Genomic DNA, 21865 nt, shown 5'->3' on the forward strand with positions numbered 1-21865 from the left:
GCACTCGAGTTAATGCGTTTCGTACACTAAATATAGAATTTCGCGACCGGATCTGCAGTCTAAACTTAATTTTAAACCGATAAATATGGAAGGAGGAAAAAAAACACCCTATTGAGGATGAATCCGGGGTAGATAAACTGGCATTTAATCCATTATTTCTATAGAATTTATAAAAATCAACAGGAGAAAGGAGAGAACGACAGTAATTCCGTTAATCCGATACCGTCTGGAATGTAGGGATGATTTATCGTATTGAGAAGATAAAATCGAGCGGATCGGTTCGAGGGGTGGATAAACAAGACAACACAGGAAAAAAAGGGGGCATCCCGAATGCGGTCGTGTCGGAAATAAATCATTAACAGGACGAAACACCCGGGAAGAAAGGATCGTAAAGTGACGCAATAAAATCTTTGTTACGACCAAACTTTTTATGTATCGTCCAGTTCCGAACAAGAAACCAGTAGATGCGTCACTGTCCCCGACCGTACAACGACAATAATTATGTAATTGTCGAGAGTACATCCCTTCCGAAAATGCCCATCCCGGACGAAGTTAAACACCCGTCGAAGTATGCGGGTATTTTATTTTTTATTCTTTTTAAAATAAATATTTTCGGCTCCTAAATTTAGTGTTTTCCCCGCAACCGGCAATTGGTTCAAGGCTGAGAAAAGGGTGCGTTGGACGTGTTTGGGGAGGAACCACACCAGCGCCAACGGTGGTTTGTGTGCGTGTGGCATAGTGGCAAACGCTCGTCTAGTTTACTAACCCTGGCTACTGGCAGATTTCCCGTCTTATCGGGGGCAGTATTAAAAGCGGCCAAGGAGACGACTACAATAGAACCTGGACCATCGTCAAGAATCGTCTCCTCTATTGAGAGAATGTGTGTGTTTTGCGAGACGGGGTTACTCACCTTTCGCGTCACGTGCGACCTCGAGGGGGAAAAAAAAGGTCGCCGAAATGGAACCGGGCTATCGATAAAACTAGCGATCACCCGAAAAAAGCCATCCTACTGTCCTACATGAGGAAAAAAAAAAAAAAAGTCTGTGGGTGGACGAAATAAGGCTCGACCCGATTAACTATGCAAGACACGTGACGGTAACGCCGCCCCAGAAACTGTAAAAGTCCTTCCTGTGTTTCCCTTCCTCGTGTCTCTGTGTGTGTTTGTTTGTATATTATATACGTAAAACGGCTTACTTTTCTTGAAAACCTTCGAATTCTTCGGATTGCTCGTCGATGGTCGATTCCAAATCCAAGTAATTCCCATAGTCTCCTTCCGTTCCGCTGTACTTGTACAGTTGAAGGCAGGAGTCGTCCAACTACAAAAAAAGAAAATAAAATCAGCAAACGTCAAACCTCCCTTCGACGGACATAATTATTAAGAAAAAGAAAAACTCCAAATCAACAATATATACCACGCATCAACGAGAGGGAGCCGCGTGGTATCAACAGGTGTTACGATTCGAACGTCCTTCGATACAGTTTCGCCTCGTTATAACGTTCGTTCCCCCCCGCAGGTGAGTGTGAAATACGAAAAACTCCGGTGTCCTTGGCCCAAAATATTCGTACGACCGAAAACGGGAGTAACTTATAGTGGGTGACGACGGCGTTATAACGAGTGAAATTAGGGTTGTAGGGTTTTTAGAAGACGATATATATATAAATATATATACACCCCGCTTATTCCGTTATCCGCCGACTTGTCAGAGACGTTTCGAGACTTGCCAAACCAGGAGTGCCCCGGGCTTAACAGGTCCGAATATCAAGGTCATCACGATCGCGACCCGCTCCGTCCAGGAGATGGGTTCAACCCAACGTCTACGCTCTTCGTCACATAAATAAATAAATAAANAAAAAAGGGTTGTGATTGGTCGGAAGTTCCCGTTCCAAAATCCCTTAAATTGCGGGGCGAACGAGAGTCAAGGAGAGAAGGGCAAGAGACTGATACACGGTTGTCTCAGGCACTTGGGAAGCCCGCTGAGCGTAAAGGAGAACAGAGAAGATCAACAGAAAAGATCAACAGAAGCGTAAAGAGAGAGTGTTCTCCTCTGTTGATCTTCTCAGAGACGGGTTAGTGCTGAGACCGGACCGACCGTGCAGTTGAGCCGACTCCACAATCTGACTGAAGTCTCTCCAAAGGTTATTAGTTCCCAGACGCCAATCTGGCACGTGAATTCACTACGCATGTTTTCCAACTTGTACTTTCTACAACTGTAAATAAACTGTACATATATTCAATTTGAATGTGGAGGTGTACTTTCCAACGAACCTGATTCATTACATCGAGTCGTGATACTCAAGAAACCAACTCAGACGGAGTTGGGAAGAAACGGCAATAAGATCTTCACTAAAATCTTTACAGCGTGGAAGCGTGGTTCATTTCTCGATCAAAGTTTACTCCTTACTCACTGGAGGCGCCATATTTTTCCAATCGGTGAATATTTAAACTACTGTACTTTCTAATTGCTCACTTTCCCGTGATGTGGAAAGCCAGTTATGACGGGGTTTGGCTCTACATAGGAGTATTTTAATTCGAATTCTATTAAGTACAGTTGACCCCCCCTATAACACTGTTGATAATTCCGTTTTATATGAATTCCATGTTGTACGAGTCACTTAGATTTTACAAATACGTGAGCCGTTCACAGTCCAGCACACGTATTTGTAAAATCTAAGTGACTCGTACAACATGGAATTCATATAAAACGGAATTATNTCAAAGAGCTTTAAAGTTAGTGGGACAATCGCTTAAAGCGTTAATTAGCCTAAATATTTGTGAAAGGGGATCGCGAATTTTCATTAATTAATTCGTTTCTGGGGATGATAAGAATCGATTCTTGACCGTAATATTTTTGTATACATTTCGGAATTCCATTCATTCTCTTGTTTATCTTTCAAACTCCCCCACCCTGGAATGATATGAATGCTGGCTTCCCATATTGATCGTATACGTGTGGTGTTTACTTTTGATCTATGGGGGCATTAAACAGAGTCCATAACTTTGATACATTACATCAAACTTATGGATTCTGTTGATGTATTTGGCTTAATAATTGAAAACAGGTATATTTGGGGGCAGAAAGGACCCCCTCTTTACCTATAAATTTAAAATACATAAAAATTTGCGATTTACTAATTGCCGAATAAATCAAACATTTTGTGTGTAGGAGTCGTGAAAGTAATTTTAATGCACCGATCTTATCCGAGCCGCTTGTCGGAATCGTACCGGGGACCCGCTGGTGACCGAGCGGTCTTCGTTCCCCGAACGCTGGGAGTTCGGTCGCGGGTTCTTGCTTTGCTCGGATGGACTGGCCACGTGGAGTTTTCTGGGTTTTCTTTATGTCTGTAACGCCTAAATAGGGGCTTTAAAAGACCTCCCGGAATGCATCCCCCTAGGCAGATTGCCCAAGTGTTGCATTGCCATAATTAAACAAACAAACAAACAGAACCATACTGTATAAATTGGTGTAATTCATAAAATAAGATTTATAAACTTTAAATATAAAAAAATTAGTAATAATTAATGTATGAAATTTATATTTAAGAAAATAAACTATAGAAAAATAATGCTTATCTATGATCTATAGCTACATTTCTCAACCGGTGGTCTGCAGACCCGTATGAGTCCACAGAACTCTGTAAGGGTTCACAGTCCATCGGAGTGTGGATTTTTAGGAGTGTGCGACATAAGAAACGTTGAGAACCACTGGTCTACAACAGTGTTTTTCAACTATTGGTCCACAGAAAAATATTTTACTGTACTGACGCTAGAGCAGTTGATTATGGATGAGATTTACATAATAATTTAGATCTCTAGATAAGCATAAATAAGCATAATTCATACTTGCATATAATTACTGGTTCGTGTAAAATATTCGTAATTTTATCAGTCTAAAATGAGGGAAAGGTTGAAGGTCTATAGCAATAAAATTTAAAATGTGATTATTTAAATTATTGTATACATGCAATTTATTAAAAAGATTATATTAAGTTTTAATAACTTGATCATGCCAGTAGTACAGTATTTTATATGGTATGGAATATTGAATTTTTTTATTTAGTCATCAGAATAAAAAACACTAAGCAGTTTACATTTAACAAAAATCAAGATACAAGATATTCTTAAACTTAATGTTGTTTAAGTTGGATCTGATGACGAGCCTTTAATGTGTCAAAAACGTTTAATCTAAAACAAAGATACTTTTCAAACTGTGGTTTTATGAATATGCAGAGTTGACTGCTTCCAAAAACTGTTCTAACTCTGTAGCTTGTTTCACTGTACACGGGATTGCTATTTTTGATGAATTTCCTTTACTGTGTTTGATTCGTGGCCATATCTTTCCTCTTTTTCTTTCATTATATCGTCATCTACATCCATCCCTTCCTTGGCTTCTCTGTTTCATTTCTTACGGTCTCCGTGATTGTGACTTACATCCCGAGATAACTTTCCTCCTTTTTTTTTGTGATGCGACCATCCGTCGTATTCTTCCTTCTTATATTTTGATGGAAACATCAATTATTTTAACGGTATGTCAGATGTACTCATTAATATTATTATTATTGAATTTACTTACATTTACAAAAACGGTTTTTAATACAACTAACATGTAAGCTTATATTGACAGGCTTGTACATAGTAATATTGATAATAATAAACTAAATAAATACACTCTATACCAATTCTGAAATGATAGAAATCATTTTTGGCATTTGAACCACAATATTTATGTTAATGTATTCTACACTAGTAGCAGGATCTAACTAAGTGCAGCTGGTACAGTGTCAGGGTTTGCACCAGCTGCCCTGGCATACCACACCAGCTGCACCTCAGGTGTATGTGTGGGACTAGTTGATTAATAACACATTGGCAAGGAAAAAAATAATTTTCAAATATTATGAACTTTGTATGCAGTAACTTAAATATAAACTTGGTTACTAACAATAATTCTTCTGCAGAAGCCTGTGACATTTTTGCGCTGTTAATGTTCACACGAAAACAAAAGAATTGTAATTATAACAACATGTAAACGGAATAAAAAACAAAATACATATTAGCTACAATATTTACTTTTTAATGAAATATTAATAATAGCCGAGAGAGATAGAGTGAGTGATAGAAAATTATCAGCACAGCCTATCAGCTATCTTGATGTGTGATATTTTCCTGTCAAAGATAGCATATGAAAGATTATCATTATGTAATCATTCAAGATACAAATTATTTAATCATACGAGATTAATTTTGTGCGATATATTTATTTAATAGGGTAACTTCTTATTTGAAAATTAAAATTTATATCTTAAATTTACCTATTTTTTTAATAAATAAAATAAAAATAACTATGGAAAATTTAAAAATAGGAAATATTACATGATAAAATTACTTTACATTAAATAAAATACCATTAAAAATTTAATAAAGGTAAATATAAGGGACTGCCATTGTTTATTAGTGTGTGAGAGTGATTGAAGGAGTTCAAACATTCACAAAGTCTAATTGTTGCTTTAGAAGAATGGAAAATTTATTATTTTACATTTTTTATTTCTTTTATACATTTTAGTAACTTATTTTTTATTATTTGATTATATTTTCAATGTTTTAAGAGACGAAAGTCTGGTTAGGAAATCAGAATCACTGTTCGTAGCTGTGCGCATGTAGCAAACCTATAAAGTTTAGCCTTTATGTAAAATAATAACAAGTATTTTTGTATCTGAGCATATCTAAACACAGAAAAGGTACAAGAAACTACAAATTTTTCAGCTTTGTTATAACCTTATGGGACTTCTGGTTCATATCTGTATGGTAAATATAAAGTATTTGGCATCCAAAGTATACTTTTGTGCATTTGGAACTAGAACTATTTAAAATGACGAGACAAAACCTTTCTCACTTGTTTCTAGCCGTTTATACACGAGTACGAACGTTTTCGGCCTTCTTAGACAGTATACCCGAAGAAGGCCGAAAACATTTGTACTCTATAAATGGCTAGAAACAAGTGAGAAAAGTTTTGTCTTAGTCATCCAAAGTATATCAAACTAAAAAAAAATTATTTTATATATTAAGAAATATAATAAATAAATTAATTATTAATTGACAATTTGTATTAATCATACTTTTTGATAAATATATGCTATAAATGTTTTAGTTATAATGAATGCAAATTACTCTGTTTAATAACTAATAAATATTGCATAAAATTGAAACATTAAACAGTTGAATTTAATGAATTTAAGCAGTAAAGTAACATAATTATAAGATATAAAATAGATTTACAAAAATTACATTTAATATGACCTTTTTTTTAAATATTACTTAATATCGTGGGGTCTGAAGAGGGGATCAAACGGAGATTGAGTAAAAAATTCCACAAATTATAATCATAAAAGTGATCGAGATATGTAACCTTACACCCTTGACCGTGGGACTGTTTGTCTTTTTGTGTATTCTATAATATACTTGTGGATAAAACACTTTAAAATATTAAATAATTAAATAAAAGTCTATTGATGTAATTATTTGTCTCTAAGCTTTCCACCTGGAAAATTTTCTGTGGATTCTCCTGTTAAATGTAATTTATATTTTAAAAGTATTTAATAACCATTATAAATTTATGTAGTTTTAAAACTTTTTATTATACAGTTTGCTGTTGTAAAATTTTGCGGTCTGATTTAATTATTGATAAAAGACTAGTTTTATGTATTTGGTCAGCACTTTCACTGTTTAGCTGTTGATAGAAACTAATAATTGGAAGTTTTGAAGTGTTTTCCCACAATACTTGAAATAAAACAGTTGGCTGCTCTTGCTTGACAATGCACTGACTCACAATGTCATTGACATTCGTTAGTTTTTTTGGCATCTAGTAGCATTGCGGTTATTAATTGTATTCCTATTTGCCTGATTTGCCATTTTATGTCTATTTTTATTCCCTAAATTAAGATTGTAAGTGAATAACACACATTTTATTGACATTGAAGACATTTAACGTCGTGACTAGCTCTTGGAGGTTATCACTAAGATACTTAAGTTTTATGATCATTGTAATAATAATTGTATAAATTAAATGTTAATTAGATAGAAACATAATTTATGAATGTAAGAAACATATAATTTATTCTTTTATAAATTTTCCAGGCATGAAGTGGGTAGCAGTATTTCTGTTTTGTGGATTTATTCCATTGTATGTGCAAGAAGAAAAACCTGGATGTAACGAAGCCGTCTGCGCTTCCATTGTTAGTAAATGCATGCTGACGCAATCGTGCAAGTGCGATAATAAAAATGCTACCTGTAGTCGAGATTGTTTCCATTGTCTTGATTATCTCTATTCAGAATGCTGTGTTTGTGTAGGTAAGTAAAAATATTTTGTGCAAATGCATTTAAAAAAACATTCAAGTATTGATGTGAATTATATCAATTAAATGACTCTTATGTACAATGGACACTAAAGACACTAAAATTAAAACATTGAATATTAAAATAATAAAATAAAGATAGCTCCTAATTATATTGTGCTTTTATCACACATTCTTTTAATAAAAAAATTATTCTTGTTCCATTATACCTTATTGTATCGTATGAAGATAATAATTTGAATTTAAATTGATTTATAAATATTTTTAATACATCTTCTATAAGTAATCTTTCTGTAAAAATTCAGATTGCGATTAAAAAAAAAACAGTTACTCATTCAGATAGAAATATCCAATTACTGCAAAATTCAGCATTCAGCTATCCTGTCTTTACTGTTGAGTGGTGCACCATTCCCACTACTGGTGTGCTGATCTGCAGAACGTTTCGTATGACAGTTACCCCTAGTAGTTATGCAAGGAACATCTCTGACACATGTATTGCCTTCATGGCAAGGCTGCAAACAGTCATTTTCCAGCAAGATAATACTTGGCTGTACAGCTTGAATTTTTTAAGGAATGTCACATTGCCACACTCCTTAGCCTGCCTGGTTTCCAGACTGTCACCAATCAAATGTTTATGGAACCAGATGAAATGCCAATTTCTGCTATCTATGAATATGAAGGATCTGGGGCAGCAGTTGCAATATCTGCGGGCGAATCTATTGCAAGATAGTATATAGTATCTATAAGCTGCCGTATCTGACCACATTGTCATATCTAGGTAAGAGGAGGTCCTATGAAGTACTAAAAGTGTTTTAATTTGTGCTGTTATTTAAGAAAATCGTCCCTTTGCTATAATATTGTGCTAATAATCATTTATTACTGTTGTCATTACATTTACACAAAGTTTCATTTTGTTTCTTTTCACTTAATTGTTTTTTTATTGGTGAGTGTGTTGGATATTGGTGGGTGTGTGATGTCATTGACAGCTGACAATGAATCAGATATTTCATTATCCGATTCATCGACAGCTGCTAAACAAAGAATTAAGATTTAAACTTTTTTAAATTAAATTTTATCATTATTATAATTTAATTTAATCAGTTTAATCTAATTTATTTTATATCTTAATTTTTCCATTATCTTGTATGCATTATTTAGACACAAATTTTAAAATTTTTAAATCACATTTATTACCTTGAAACACTTTAATATTAGCTACTTAGAATGGATTAATTTCAAGAATATTAGAATTATCAAAAAATAATTTTTAACAAATAAACATGGTTATTTTGTTCATAGATTTGATATTGATTTTAAATTCATTTACTATACAGGGACTTCCAAAAAGAATGCTACCATTCTAAATTATTGTAATTGTGTAAATTATTATCTGAGAACATCATAATGTACATTAAAACATTGGACACAAATTTTTCTTACACTCACTATGGCATATCCATTGTCACTCCTCCTGTGGCAGGCAGAATTCTACATTTGCATATTTCTCGTGTTACATGATAATGAGTTATTCAGACCTTTTACGATAAGTTTTGCTTTCACAAAACACAAAATGTTTTCTGTATTAAGGAGTTGCCATTTTCATTTATGGCACTTTCTACAGGTAATAGATGATTAGATGTTTGAATACAGATGGGGAATGAAAGTCAGATGGTTACTATATTGATTGCTATACATCACATACTTCTCGGATAATAATAATTACAATAATTTAAAATAGTAGCATGTTTTTTTGGAAGACTCTGTATTTACAAAACAACTTAATTACAGTTGACCCCCTATAACACTGTTGATAATTCTGTTTTATATGAATTCCACGTTGTACAAGTCACTTAGATTTTACAAATACATGTGCCGGGCTGTGAACGGCTCACATATTTGTAAAATCTAAGTGACTCGTACAACATGGAATTCATATAAAATGGAATTATCAACAGTGTTATAGGGGGGGTTGACTGTATAACAATTATCAGTGTTTGCAATCTGTGAACACCCTNAGCGGACGGCGCTCTTTTCTCACCTTGTGGGGAGCCCTCAACAGACGATGGACGCCGGCGATTTGGTTGAGGAGTGGGATATTAACGTTGAAGGTGTAGAGGGGTGGACGCGTCGGTTCCGGGAAGTTGGTACTAGCAGAAAATGGATCGATGTCATTCAGATACTGAACCCTACAAGTCAGGGTCGCCATGTTCTCTCGGTCCGTACTCCAACGGCTTCTGAGCCTATAGTTGCTCCTTCCTTGGAGCCACCGAACCGGAGCATGCGCCCTACGTACGTCGTCTGCTACAGTCGGTGACGTCACCGATCGGCCATTTAGTGGTTAAAAATCGAGTTTATTCGGATTATTTTAAATTATTCGTTCGATTCGACTCGCCGCGTTTATAGTAATTATTATTTTATTATTACTATTATTATTAAAAGTTTATTTATTTATTTATTTTTATATTCTTAATTTCTTTTTAAATTTGAAATCCTGACGAGGGTGGCGCTCGTTCGCCCGAACTTTTTAAATTCGAAACGAAAAAGTCGTCTGGCATATATTCAGAAATTTAAAATAAGTAAGTTTAAAATATATATATATATTTATATTTATTTTTTTTTAAATAAATTGAATAATTTCTGTTTTGGGATGCTTGAATTTTGTTTTATTTTATTTTAGTATTTCTTTTTTATAATTTTTTTTTTGGCGTGGTGGTGCTGGCGTGCTATTCCGCGACGTCATTCGATCAGGTGTTCGTTTCCTGCCAGACTTATTACGTCACACGAAACGTGACAAAATGGAAGAAACTCGGCATCAAAGGTCAAATAAACATTCATCAGCAGGAAGAAAGAGAAGAAGAGAAGAAGAAAAAGAAAAAAAAAGTGATAACCAAGTTTTCTTTTATTTTTCTTATGCCTCCTCCTCCTCCTCCTCCTATTACTTTAAGTAGGGGGATGATTTGTATCGCGGGCTAAATATCAACCGATGACGTCATTGACGAATTCCATTTGGAGAAAGTTTCAAAATAACGCAGAATTTATTTTGCAATTTCCTCATTCCTCTTTCGTGTTGATTTGTTTCCATTCGCGAGAGGGAAAAATCTCCAATTTTTAGAGTCCGAAAGCGATTTCTTGTCTAGAAAAGGTAAAGAAAATCGTCATACGACCCACCCCCTATCGAATTTAAGAGGTTCTCTGGATACGGTTACATTCTAATTATTTTTCCTCTCGGTCTGTTTTAAGGCTCAAAGTCTGGTTAGTTAATACGAACGTGTAATTTTTGAGGGTGTCTACGACTCTGTTGTTCAGTTTTTGCGCCAGTTTTCACCCCTTTCCTCACAGGTTTGCTACTCTTGAAACTCTTCCTAGTTGCCACTGCTTTTGCTCCAGTTTTGGATTCCGCTCCCTCCCTCTTCTGGTCCTTGTCGCTAGCTTTTGCGCCAGTTTTGATCCGCGTGCCCCTTTAATTAAGTGTGTAATAGTTAGTGGAACCTGCGACATTGAAGAAGCCATTATTAGTACTTTCGCCATCACGCAATTGATTGTCCCGTAACTGAGTATATATGTTAACACCTAAATTGTATTGATACATACTCTCATAATAGTACATAATTAGCGCCTTAATTGTAAATAGACTCGATGTTTACCTCTCAATTCCTCGTACTTATATTATTTTTTAAGAGAGAGAGAACCCTTTACTGAAATTAATCTGCAAGTTTTGGTTTGGTTCTGTGGATGGGGCAACGCAACACGTGGAAGATCTGCCAACAGGGGACTTTCTATGGGAAACTGGTTCCTATTTAGGTGTTAATTACCACCTAAATAGAGGCCAATTTCTCAAAGAAAGTCCTTCTGGACGGACCCCTTCCCCTTCGGCAGATCGCCCACATACAAACAAAACTATTCCGGATACGTCGAGCCCCTTTTCTCAACACCCGCTATCTCCATTGTGGATCTATCCGAACCCATAATGGGCCCGTGGGGCCGGAAAGAATGACTTCTACCGAAAACAATTGTAATTTAAGTAACTATCAACAGTTGTTACTGTTGTGGCACCCCATTTCTATAATTGTAGACACTGTCAACATTAAGTCGCGTGTATACATTCTTTTTAAGGCAGGAAACTTCAGTTGTTACGACGAATACAGGCATTACACTAAGTTAAAAAAAAAAACACAGCAACTTGTGTCTTATACCATAATGGAGGGTCGAGAATCTCCATTTATCAACCGAATATTGATAATTTACGGCACTGTCGGGTTTGCTGGTGCTGATTATTCTCCGCGTGACGTTAACGAGTGGGCTAATATACGAAAAGAATTATCGGGATGAACTTGCGATATTTTAGGAAGGAGTTGAAAGCCAATCTGTACCAGAAACAAACTTGGAACTGTTCCAAATAGTACGAAATTTTGAGTCACATGACTGCATTTATCACTGCTTTTGTCTAATTTCTACTTTTACTGTCTTCTATAAAACCGATGTAGTAGAAACGAGGAGGTGGTAAGGCGTTAAGAGCCTAGGCCCTCGCACTTTAAGGGCCTTTCATAAGTTGAGGCTTAAGTTTAGGTGAGCAAACTAGCCATTAGCTACTTAGGATGTAATTTATAAAGGCCCTTAAAGCACGAGGCCCTAAGCGTCTAACGCTCTTCCACCTCCTCATCCGTTTGTTATCTTATACCCGTTTAAAGCGTTTATTTTTAAGTTAAATCCTTTATCCCTTTCTGGATAGGGTGAATATCGAATTCGAACCTCAAAGTTAGATAATCTCACCCCTATAATTCCCCAGAGAGAGAGAGAAAGAGAGAGAGAAATAATGGCTCTACCTTAAAAATAAACGCTTTAAACGGGTATAGACGAAGAGGTGGAAGAGCGTTAGAAGCTTAAGAACCACGGCGCTTTAAGGGCCTTTTATGTGTTACTGCTTAAGTTAGCTGAGCAAACCGACGAAGGAAGGGGTTTAAAGTTCAATATTCTCACCCCTCTTAAATAATTCAAGAAGGATCTAACTTAAAAATAAACGCTTTAAACGGGTATAAGTTTATCATCAAGTTTTGTTTTGTATAGCAGATGCTAAAGGTCACTCGTGTCATGCAAATAAATAAAATAAAATAAAAAAGAATCGAAAGTAAAGAGGGGTGAAGTAATTCTAGAAGAAATTAGCTTTACACGGAAGCTATTATATTTCATACAGGACAAAAAGGTGCTGGGTTTCTCGCATTTTTTTAACGTTAATATAATGGCTACACGCTTGATTTACGTTACATAAATGTAAAAAAAAAATAATAAACACGGAAAGCATTTTAATAGTGATAAATGTATATTGAATTGTGACGTCACAATTTATAAATTTAATTTTAAATTAATTAATGGTCGTAAACTGTACGATATTAACTTTATCTAATGTCAAAATGATGGCCGTGTACGACTATAAACCATTCAAAGTGGGTTAATGTTAAGAGTTATATACCCGGTGACGTCATAATGATAGCTCTGTAATGAATGCACGTGCATATTAACAGTAAATGGCTTCGTTTCAGCGTTCGTATCGAAGTCTCTCGACCGGTCGTTCGCGTATCCCGTGGATGGTTAATTAATCGGGTGGCATCACTGCCCTCCAGTTAATAGTAGAAAGTATTGTTTCTACCGTTCTCTTTGTGTTCTGAATTTATAAAAAGACACTTGCCTAGGGCCGAATGTTTCGATTTTGCGGGGCATTAACGGAGTACGGGGCCTGTACGAATGGCACATCCGCGTAGGTAAGGGGCCTCCGAGTGAATTTTGGTGTTTTGCTGCCCCCATATAAAAATGTGTATGCCTTTTATTCTGCTGGGAGGCGCACAATTTAGTTTTCTGAGGTTTCCATATGACATTGTTACTAATCATATCACATAGTCTATGGCGTGTTATGGATCTCGGAGGCCCTAGACAAAGTAAACTATGAGACCCCCCAGCAGAACAGACTCGGAGGCGTGCAATAAAAGGCACAAATTCACTTAAATAGCGTGATGAGTATTGTAACTGCGGCGTATCACCTAAAGGTGTTGAAGTAGTGTCTAGTTTTTCATTCCATCTGAGAACACTCACTCCATCTCGCGATACGAAATCGAATTAAAATTTAAAAACAGACTTATTTACGTATGTTATCCTACTGTGACGTAGATAGGAGTCAAACGTGGTAGGTGGGCGAATACATAAAACTTAAATTACATTAGTGATATGCGTTCTTGGGAGTGGCTTCCGTAGAACAAATGACACTTGGGCACCGTTTGACCTATGGGACCGGGTCAAATGGCCCTCTAACTCTATACCTTCTAACGCGCATTGTTATCGGGATGAAGTATTCTCTGTTAATAAATTAAACAGACAAATTTCGTAGATTTACACGGGAGAATTTCGAATAAAAGGGGTTCCTTACGGGCACCCCTTCTGACACGAAGAACCTCTAAAATCCAGATTTTTATACAAAATACATGTTTTTTTTTTTTTACGGCTTTGGGAAAGGGTGGGCCTCCTAAATAGCATCATCCCCCGTATAGAGCCAACAGAGAATCATCCTGTGAGAACCCTGAAGGGAAGGGTTTTCAGAGAACCTCGAAGAGAAGTGATATAAACTTGCATCTTCTCTTCTTCCCTTTGACACATTATAAATAAGTTTTCTTTCTGCTAAACTTTCAGCTAAAACACACCAAAAAAAAAAAAAATACAAACAAAAAACAAAAACTAAGAGCACATTCCCATTCAGCACGTCCAAATATTCCCAGAATTTCAGACACACAACTTCTGCCATCTTTTTCTTATTTTCAAAACACTCCCTTTCGAGCGACCCAATTTTCTTTCGAGACGGGTCTTGAAACGGCGCCAAATTTTTCTCCATCTTCCGTTTATTCGTTCGTTCCGACACTTCAATCTCCCACCCAAACTTACATTTTTAAAATATTTGCCTTTTAACTGACGTTTTTGGGGGGTTTTGTTGATACCCTCCTCGCTCTGTGGCACTAAAAAAACAAAAAGCATTTCTTTAGCGAGCCCATTAAGGATTCGATCGGGTAGCCAGTGACGGGGCACCTCGAAAAATTTCGACCCTTCAGGATTCGATCCGGAATCTCTCAGAGCGGTAGGTGCCACCTTAATTGTTTTTTAGGGGTGCCACTTTCCTCTTGGTTTCAATGGTGTATAATGTTATAATTATAATTAGCATGTACCACATCAGGGTTCGGTTTTAGATTCGTCTGTGACGTCAGGATGGATCCGAGGGTGGTGGCGAGTAGGGCCTTCGTCGGTGTGATCGTGGGACTTCCTGGCGACGAATCCTAGAGCACTTGCCACAATAAAATAATAAAAAAAAGGGAGCTTTTACATAGGTGAAGACCTGCAGGACGATTTGGTTCGTGCTCCCGCTCAACACTGCCCTAAAATTTCATTTTTTTTATGTGAAAAATCATTACGCAAAACCGAATTTTATAAAATTTAAGGCCTTTTAACATTTATAAATGATGTAATCTCGAACGTGGCCGTCTACAAAAGGATAGGGTCCACCAGCGATTGAATGGATAAAACCATTGAACACGTAGTTAGTCGTGGGTTCGTATCTCGTCAAGATGTTGCCACGTGAAGTTTTCCGGGTTTTCTTCGCGTCTGTCACACCTAATTCGAGGCTAGTTTCTCTTAGAAGGCCCTTCTAAGAGGCATTCTCCTCGGTAGATCGCCCACATGTTGCGAATAAGAGGGATAAGAGAGAGCAACGGCGCATTATCCTATGGGCAATCGGCCTGAACCCGCGACCTACTGGAAACTATATGTTGCGGGTTCGGACCTCATCTATCCACGCGGAGTTTTTTCACGCGTACATCCAAATAGGGGGCCATGTCCACTCGGGTGGCATCTCTCCTTGGCAGACGGACGGTCCACGTGTCGCGTAGCCTTACCCCACCGAATTGTGTTAGAACAATATTTTCGGTAATAAACGTTAGAAATTTCACATTTTATAATTAAATAATTATCTTTGACACTCGGATTCTATTTAAAAACACAAATTTTGGCATATATAGCGACGGAATGGTTTCGGGAAAGAAAAGAAAAATTTGTTTGTTATATATATAGAACATAATGATGATGTAGGGTATTTTTAAGTAGTAGTATATATAAACAAAAGCGCGCGCTGTTTACTTAGAATACGTAAATTAGAAAAATCTTGGCAACAACTGAAGAAATGATGGTTAAATTCCCATTTCTACAAAATTATCCCTGTTCCTAGACGGAAATTTAACCGTTATTTCTCTCAATAATTAAGTTTTTATTTTGTTTTGTATGGAGGCAAGTGGGCCATCTGCCGAGGGGGAGTGACTCTACGGCGAACAGGTTCCTATTTAGGTGTTACAGCATGAAGAAAACACGAAAAACTCCATCTTGATTAGTGTTCGGCGGTTTTAATCCACGCGGCCACTCAATTATGGTCAGCTGTCGAATATTTATTTCGTACTCATTCGGTTCCTCCATAGTTTACTGTATTGTGTCACTTTACAGCGCGGATGGGCAAACTCTTGGCACTCATAAATAAAGTTATATTCCGTTATGGTAATCCCATTATGGTTGCCAGCGAAGAAACAGGAGAATAATATCGATAGCATGAGGTAACTCGGGAGGCTAACGATGAGAGATTATAATTAAATCACTACAATGCGATATGAATGAAATATCAGGGATCCTATAATCTCTTAAACATCATAGGATTATATTTCTTGATAAACTCGTCAAGCCTCTGGCTAGGGTACTTTTCCATTTACTTTCTCCGTCCAACGAGCCTTAAGAGGGCCTTTTTTTCTATACCCATCGTGGGCATATATCCGGTACAGACCGCCCATGATAGAGAACCGGGTTCGAATCCGGGCGGTCAAAAAAATTCCCAAAAATTTTTCGGAGTGTTTAGCTTGGTTTATTTCTTTGTGACAACACGTGGACGATCTGCCTAGGGGGGATACATACCGGGAGGCCTTTCTACGGGAAACTGGACCCTATTTAGACTTTACAAAAGCAAAGAAACCCCGAAAAACTTCAAGGCTTGGCCGAACCCACGATAGGCTAGAAAATAAGTTCTCTTATTGCCCACGGAACGGAAAGAGTAGGAAAAAAATCAAATTATAAAAAAGTATTAAGTAGAATTTAAAAAGGGAACATAAATTGAATAAGCCATAAAAATCAATAAAAGTTATTTAAGAGCTTCTATATTTAAACTTACATAAATGAGGTCACACTAGAAAAACTAGTGTATTTATGTAATACTCTTGTTAACTCGTGTTGTGTTTAATGCCCGTTCTACTCGGTTTCTAGTGAATGTCGGCATTATGTATGCCGACATTCAACACAAACCCAGTATAATTGAGATAATTACCGTCCCTAGATACTATAAAAATACGTTTTAAAACCTCCGTTATCAACGGTAATTTCCTAATTACGTCGCCATTTGTTATAATAATTTCTTATTGTAAACTAATTTCCTCCGGTAATTAATTTAATATATTAAAAATTAAACGAGAAATTACAAATGAAAATAGATAAACTCGAAGAATTATACGAATTGGGTGAATAAAACCCGGCAAACCCGCCACGTGGTGCTGAAGTTCGTGGGCCTTAACTGCACCCTCTATCGTAGGGCCTGTTGGAACCCACATTTTTTTATGGGCAATTCTTTATATATATATAATTGACGAAACACTTAAAATACAAAATTCAAATATAGAAACACTTAAACTACTGAAAATAAAAACGAATTTCGAAGTTAAAATACTTTCAAAATATATCAAACATAATAAAAAATATACTTATGTTCCCTACACAAGTACAGCTGTATTTGCTGTACTTCGGTAAAGTACAGTAAATACAGCTGTACGATAACAATTCGTTTACAACGTGTAAACCTATAATGCCGAAAGGGTCTCAGGAATATAAAAAGCTTACTGATCCTTCTATAATAGGGCCCGTACAGTAGGACATATTATATAGATTAAGTGCCACATATTAATTGTCATGAAGACTGAGATATTGATCCTATCGCTTTGGGGAACCCAGGATTGAATCCTGGCGAGTAACACCAAGATTTTTTCACTTGCGGGTTGTCCTGAATATGTGAGACACCGTCTCTCACCGCTGGCCCCACTGCGGGCCTGGCCAAACTCACTATGAGTATGGTAAAAGGCCCCGAAAGGACGGAAAGAAACCAAAAAAATTAGCATATTACGTAACAAATTTTATTATTTTAGGCACTACTCTTGTAAAAATAAATAATAAAATTCAAACTTCTCGGTGTTACGTAAAGAAATTATTACGTTTATAGTTATCCGTTTTCTCAGAATGCAATTACAGTAAATAATTTAAACCGTTTCGCTGGATTATTACACTATGCCCTATATTTAGGGCCTTCTATATCCTGATATAGATCATCTCCACTATGTTTTAGATTTCATAAATTAACTCCAAATATGGAGGAAGACTAAAGGAGAGAGGGCTGATACTCGATTCCTTCAGGAATTTGAAGGAATTGGGCCCCATAAACCTAGAAGCTAGCATATTAATTAGTTTGTGTATCAAAATCAATGATAAAACAGCGGGTATTGGCATTCTGTTATTTACGAAAACTAATTTTAAACTTGTTGAGGCAACTTTGACGAGTCTTAAAACAAAAACATGCAAATTTCTTCTAAATTTTTCGTCAATATTTCTTAACACTTAACTAGATTCGTCATCAACTATATTAATAACACTTATAATGAATAATTATAGGCATTAATACAGTGGTTCTTCACCAGTATACTGCGAACTTTTTGTAAGGGTACCTAAAAATATTAAGGCCCCACCACTGGACGAGCGGATAAAACCACGAAGATTGGTAGTCGGTCGCGAGTTCGCGCCTCACAAACGGGGCTATCGACGTGCAGTTTACCGGGTTTTTATTTACGTGTTTAACACATAAACAGGGACTCAATCCAATCTTATCAAAGGCCGCATTATCTCATAGACATACGTAGCCATTTCCGGGTACTCCTTGAGTAATGATCAATGAAATGAGACTTGTTAGGGGCCTCATTTCAATGCCCATTACTGACTTTCGTTCCGTATCTGCGTAATAACACTAAAGAGACTGCCAGATGTTCCGAGCGGTTAAGGTGGCAGCCTGCTATTTTGGGTGATCCCAGGATCGAATCCAGGAGGGTGAAAAATCCCAGCACCGGATTTGTCGGGTACCGTCCTTTACCATCCCACTAACGAACTCACTTGAGCTTGTTAAAAAGGCCCTCTAATGCCTACAGGACGGAAAGAGTTGAGCCACGAAAAACCATTAGCTCAAAAATGCCATGAGTACCATTGAGCAATGAGCCATGAGTACCATTAGCTCAAAAAGGTTAAAACCCACCGTATCAAAGAAGGTGCGAAAGATTTACTTACCTTTGTTTTTCGATTCTTCCCGCTTAAATCATTCTTGCGACGATACTGTCGAAGCTTAACTAGACTATAATCTGCTTTCCACGTATCAGCTGGCTGAGGATGACAAGTGCTTTCGGAAGAACAGTCTGGTTCCTCCTGCCAATTACAACTGTCACTATCGTAATCAATGGACTGAGAGTTGGGATTGATATAAAGATGCCCCAGAATATCATCGATATCTCTGTATGACCCGATGAAGAAGGCGGATGACACCACGATCCTTTTAGGAACCATCCTGACTTTTTCGTTACAGAACTTGTTTTCGAATTCTTCGAATGTCTTGGGGCCTTCTTCATCGCTGTCTCGCAGAAAAGCGTCAATATCATCGTAGTCACAAGTGAAAGTCTTCTTGCCTATAGGAGGACTGTCGCTTTTTGCTGTTGCTTCCGAATATCCGGAATCTCTGAGCGATCCGCATCCGGAATTCCAGAAGACTTCATCCATGCTGAAATCCGATTCGTACGAATCGGGCTGAAGATCTTTACTGGAAGATTGAACTTCTTCCTTAACTTTTCTTTTCTCTATCTCCTCTGCTGAAAACTTCGTGGATTCGGGGGTTGCGCGGTCCACTTTGCTCTTTGCCTCTCGTTCTTCATTTTTCATGTTCAATTTGGATTTACGAAAATCTTTATTTTCGACTTTTTCTTCAAAGTTTTCAGCGGGAGCTTTGCAGAAATCTTCTTCCTTTACCTGAACGCCAATGGATATCTTAGCTACCGCCATTTTTCTTTTGTGTTGCTTGGATTCCCGGTGGTAAGAGGACAACTGATCCTCCTGCGTGGGTGATGTGGCGCGAGAAATCATAATTACGTTAGAATCTTCGTTTTTCTCCCTTTTATTTTGAACAAATTCATTCGGATTCGATTTCTCTTCTTTACCTTTTTCGGATTCGTTCGTTCTTCTTCCCCTTTCATGATTATTGCTCGAGTACTGCTTTGCGTATCTTGCATCGTTTGATCTTGCATGACTTCCGATCAACTTGGCGTAAGATGTCCAAGATGAGGAAGAACTAGAAGATATTCTAGAACCAGAGGTTCTAGTAGATTCAACGCGAGGGCGATCATCTCTCAACCTGGAATAAGCACCGTAGGATTTGCAGCTGGAATTTCTATAATTCGATAATTCTGTGGAGTACCCAGAACTGGTCCTCCCATAATTGTTCGTGGGATATTTATAATCATAGGAAGTAGATCTGCTAGTGGGTCTGCTAGAATATTTGTTCCAGGTGATGCCATAAACGGAAGACCCAAGACTTGTCCCTCCTCCGTACTTGAGAGGCTGGAAGATTAAAAATAGACATATTAGTGTGTGTTAATTTGGGGAATTTCACTCGATTTAACGTTTCTACGATACAGATTTATTGCGTAAACCATCTAACATGTAAATAAACTAAGTTATGTAAATAAATAATGAACTTACTGTATTATAAGAAGTGTTCTTTTTGGAACTGTAACTTTTACTTCCAGGATACTAAGATAAAAATAGTTTATTTGTAAGGAACTAACACAATAATTAATTATATATAAATTTATATAATTTAATTTCTTGTTTAATAATTATATAGGGCTTAACACCCGGCTGTTATAACAGAGGAAAAATATGGTGATGAGGAAGGGTGAATATTGGGGAAGGGGTCAAAGATCTTAACATTTATACATTTTTGGACTCGGGGGGACCTCGAAACGTCGAGAAATAAAAACAAATTGGGTGTTTCTTCTGTACGTGGAGTACGATTTTGTTAACCAACTTTGAAGCTTAATAACTACTATGCCCTTTGTCCAAATTTTCTGAAATTTCGCAGGGAGTTTTGCCTGCTAGGAGGTTTGTTGCTGTTAAATTTTGATGGTTAAAGACTGAGGGGTTAAGAAGATAGAGGAGGGTCACGCGTCGTATCTCAAATGGGGACAGATTTAACGAAGATTTTACTCGTCATTAGCATTTACAATGTTTTAATAAAATCTCGTAACAAATGGAGCCATACGCAATTTTAACTCTTGCCGGAAAATTTACGCAACTTCTTGCCGGATTTTTTTTTTCTGGGATTTGAGTTTTTCCATAACTTTTATTGTATTCAACTTCTATTCGGTATGTATACTTTCTAGACGATAGAGATTTTGAGAATAAATAATAGTTCGAATATTCACCAATAGAGGAAATATAGCGTTGCGGTGTTAACTTTCAATCTTACTCAATCGCCATTGTTGATAGCTTCCTGAAGACTATCAATTCTTTGTGGTATCTAACCACTTTTATTTACCCCAAAGGTTCTTAATCTGGAAATCGAAGACCCCTAAGAGGCCCTTCGATAGATTTATGAAGAATCGTAAACTTGAATTTTGTAAAAAATTACGTTTTAATCCTCACAGACCTTTAACTAATATCAACAAACTGCAGAATCTGTAACTTTTTCATTTCATTTCATTCTTAAAACATTATTCTGTGAAAGATTTTACGTGTAATAAAGGATCCAGAACCCAAAAAGTTATGAACCCTCCTTTAATATGTAGAATGAACGCAATAAGATTGTAAAGTAGTGACCTTTTAGCAGAGTGGGAACAAAAGAGGCGCGACCTTGTCAATTGGACCCACGTGCGGTCGGGTAATACCACTTGTAAGGTATTGACTTGTAAACAAGGGTAAACAAAGGAAGCGCCGGCTTTGTTAATTGGACCCACCTGCAGTCAGACGGTAGTACATTTACCATATTGTAAACAAACGAACGTAAACAAGTGGCGGACGTTTGTGTAAGCTTCACTCTCGTCGGATGACGGCAGACCTGAGTGTAAGCTGTTCGGGCATAAAAAAGGGTTGTGATTGGTCGGAAGTTCCCGTTCTGAAATCCCTTAAATTGCGGGGCGAACGAGAGTCAAGGAGAGAAGGGCAAGAGACTGATACACGGTTGTCTCAGGCACTTGGGAAGCCCGCTGAGCGTAAAGAGAGAGTGTTCTCCTCTGTTGATCTTCTCAGAGACGGGTTAGTGCTGAGACCGGACCGACCGTGCAGTTGAGCCGACTCCACAATCTGACTGAGGTCTCTCCAA

The 21865-nt window shown here is 37.1% G+C and overlaps 2 protein-coding genes across 6 annotated transcripts in view; one reads left to right on the forward strand and one right to left on the reverse strand.

Annotated features, from left to right (window-relative positions):
- The window catches only part of LOC111619547 (FH1/FH2 domain-containing protein 3-like), a 97943-nt gene that overhangs the window by 42462 nt on the left and 33616 nt on the right, over positions 1–21865 (reverse strand). For 3 of the 5 annotated variants that reach the window (XM_023361293.1, XM_023361292.1, XM_023361291.1), the window contains exons 2-4: positions 20245–20295; positions 18787–20103; positions 1195–1316 (exon numbers count right to left, since the gene is read on the reverse strand). In XM_023361293.1, coding sequence (XP_023217061.1) covers positions 1195–1316; positions 18787–20103; positions 20245–20295 — 1490 coding nt within the window. Of the gene's footprint in view, positions 1–1194; positions 1317–9385; positions 9644–18786; positions 20104–20244; positions 20296–21865 lie in introns of those variants that run through there. The other 2 variants (XM_023361295.1, XM_023361294.1) reach the window with 1 other exon arrangement.
- LOC111619552 (twisted gastrulation protein homolog 1-A-like) overlaps positions 10083–21865 on the forward strand; it is a 50459-nt gene continuing 38676 nt past the window's right edge. The window contains exon 1 of the mRNA XM_023361301.1: positions 10083–10227. Within this exon, the coding sequence (XP_023217069.1) occupies positions 10143–10227 (85 nt within the window). The 5' untranslated portion in view covers positions 10083–10142. The remainder of the gene's footprint in view (positions 10228–21865) is intronic.

Source organism: Centruroides sculpturatus, unplaced genomic scaffold (assembly GCF_000671375.1).
Source record: "Centruroides sculpturatus isolate CEXI.00-Female unplaced genomic scaffold, Cexi_2.0 scaffold179, whole genome shotgun sequence".
Lineage (NCBI taxonomy): Eukaryota > Metazoa > Arthropoda > Arachnida > Scorpiones > Buthidae > Centruroides > Centruroides sculpturatus.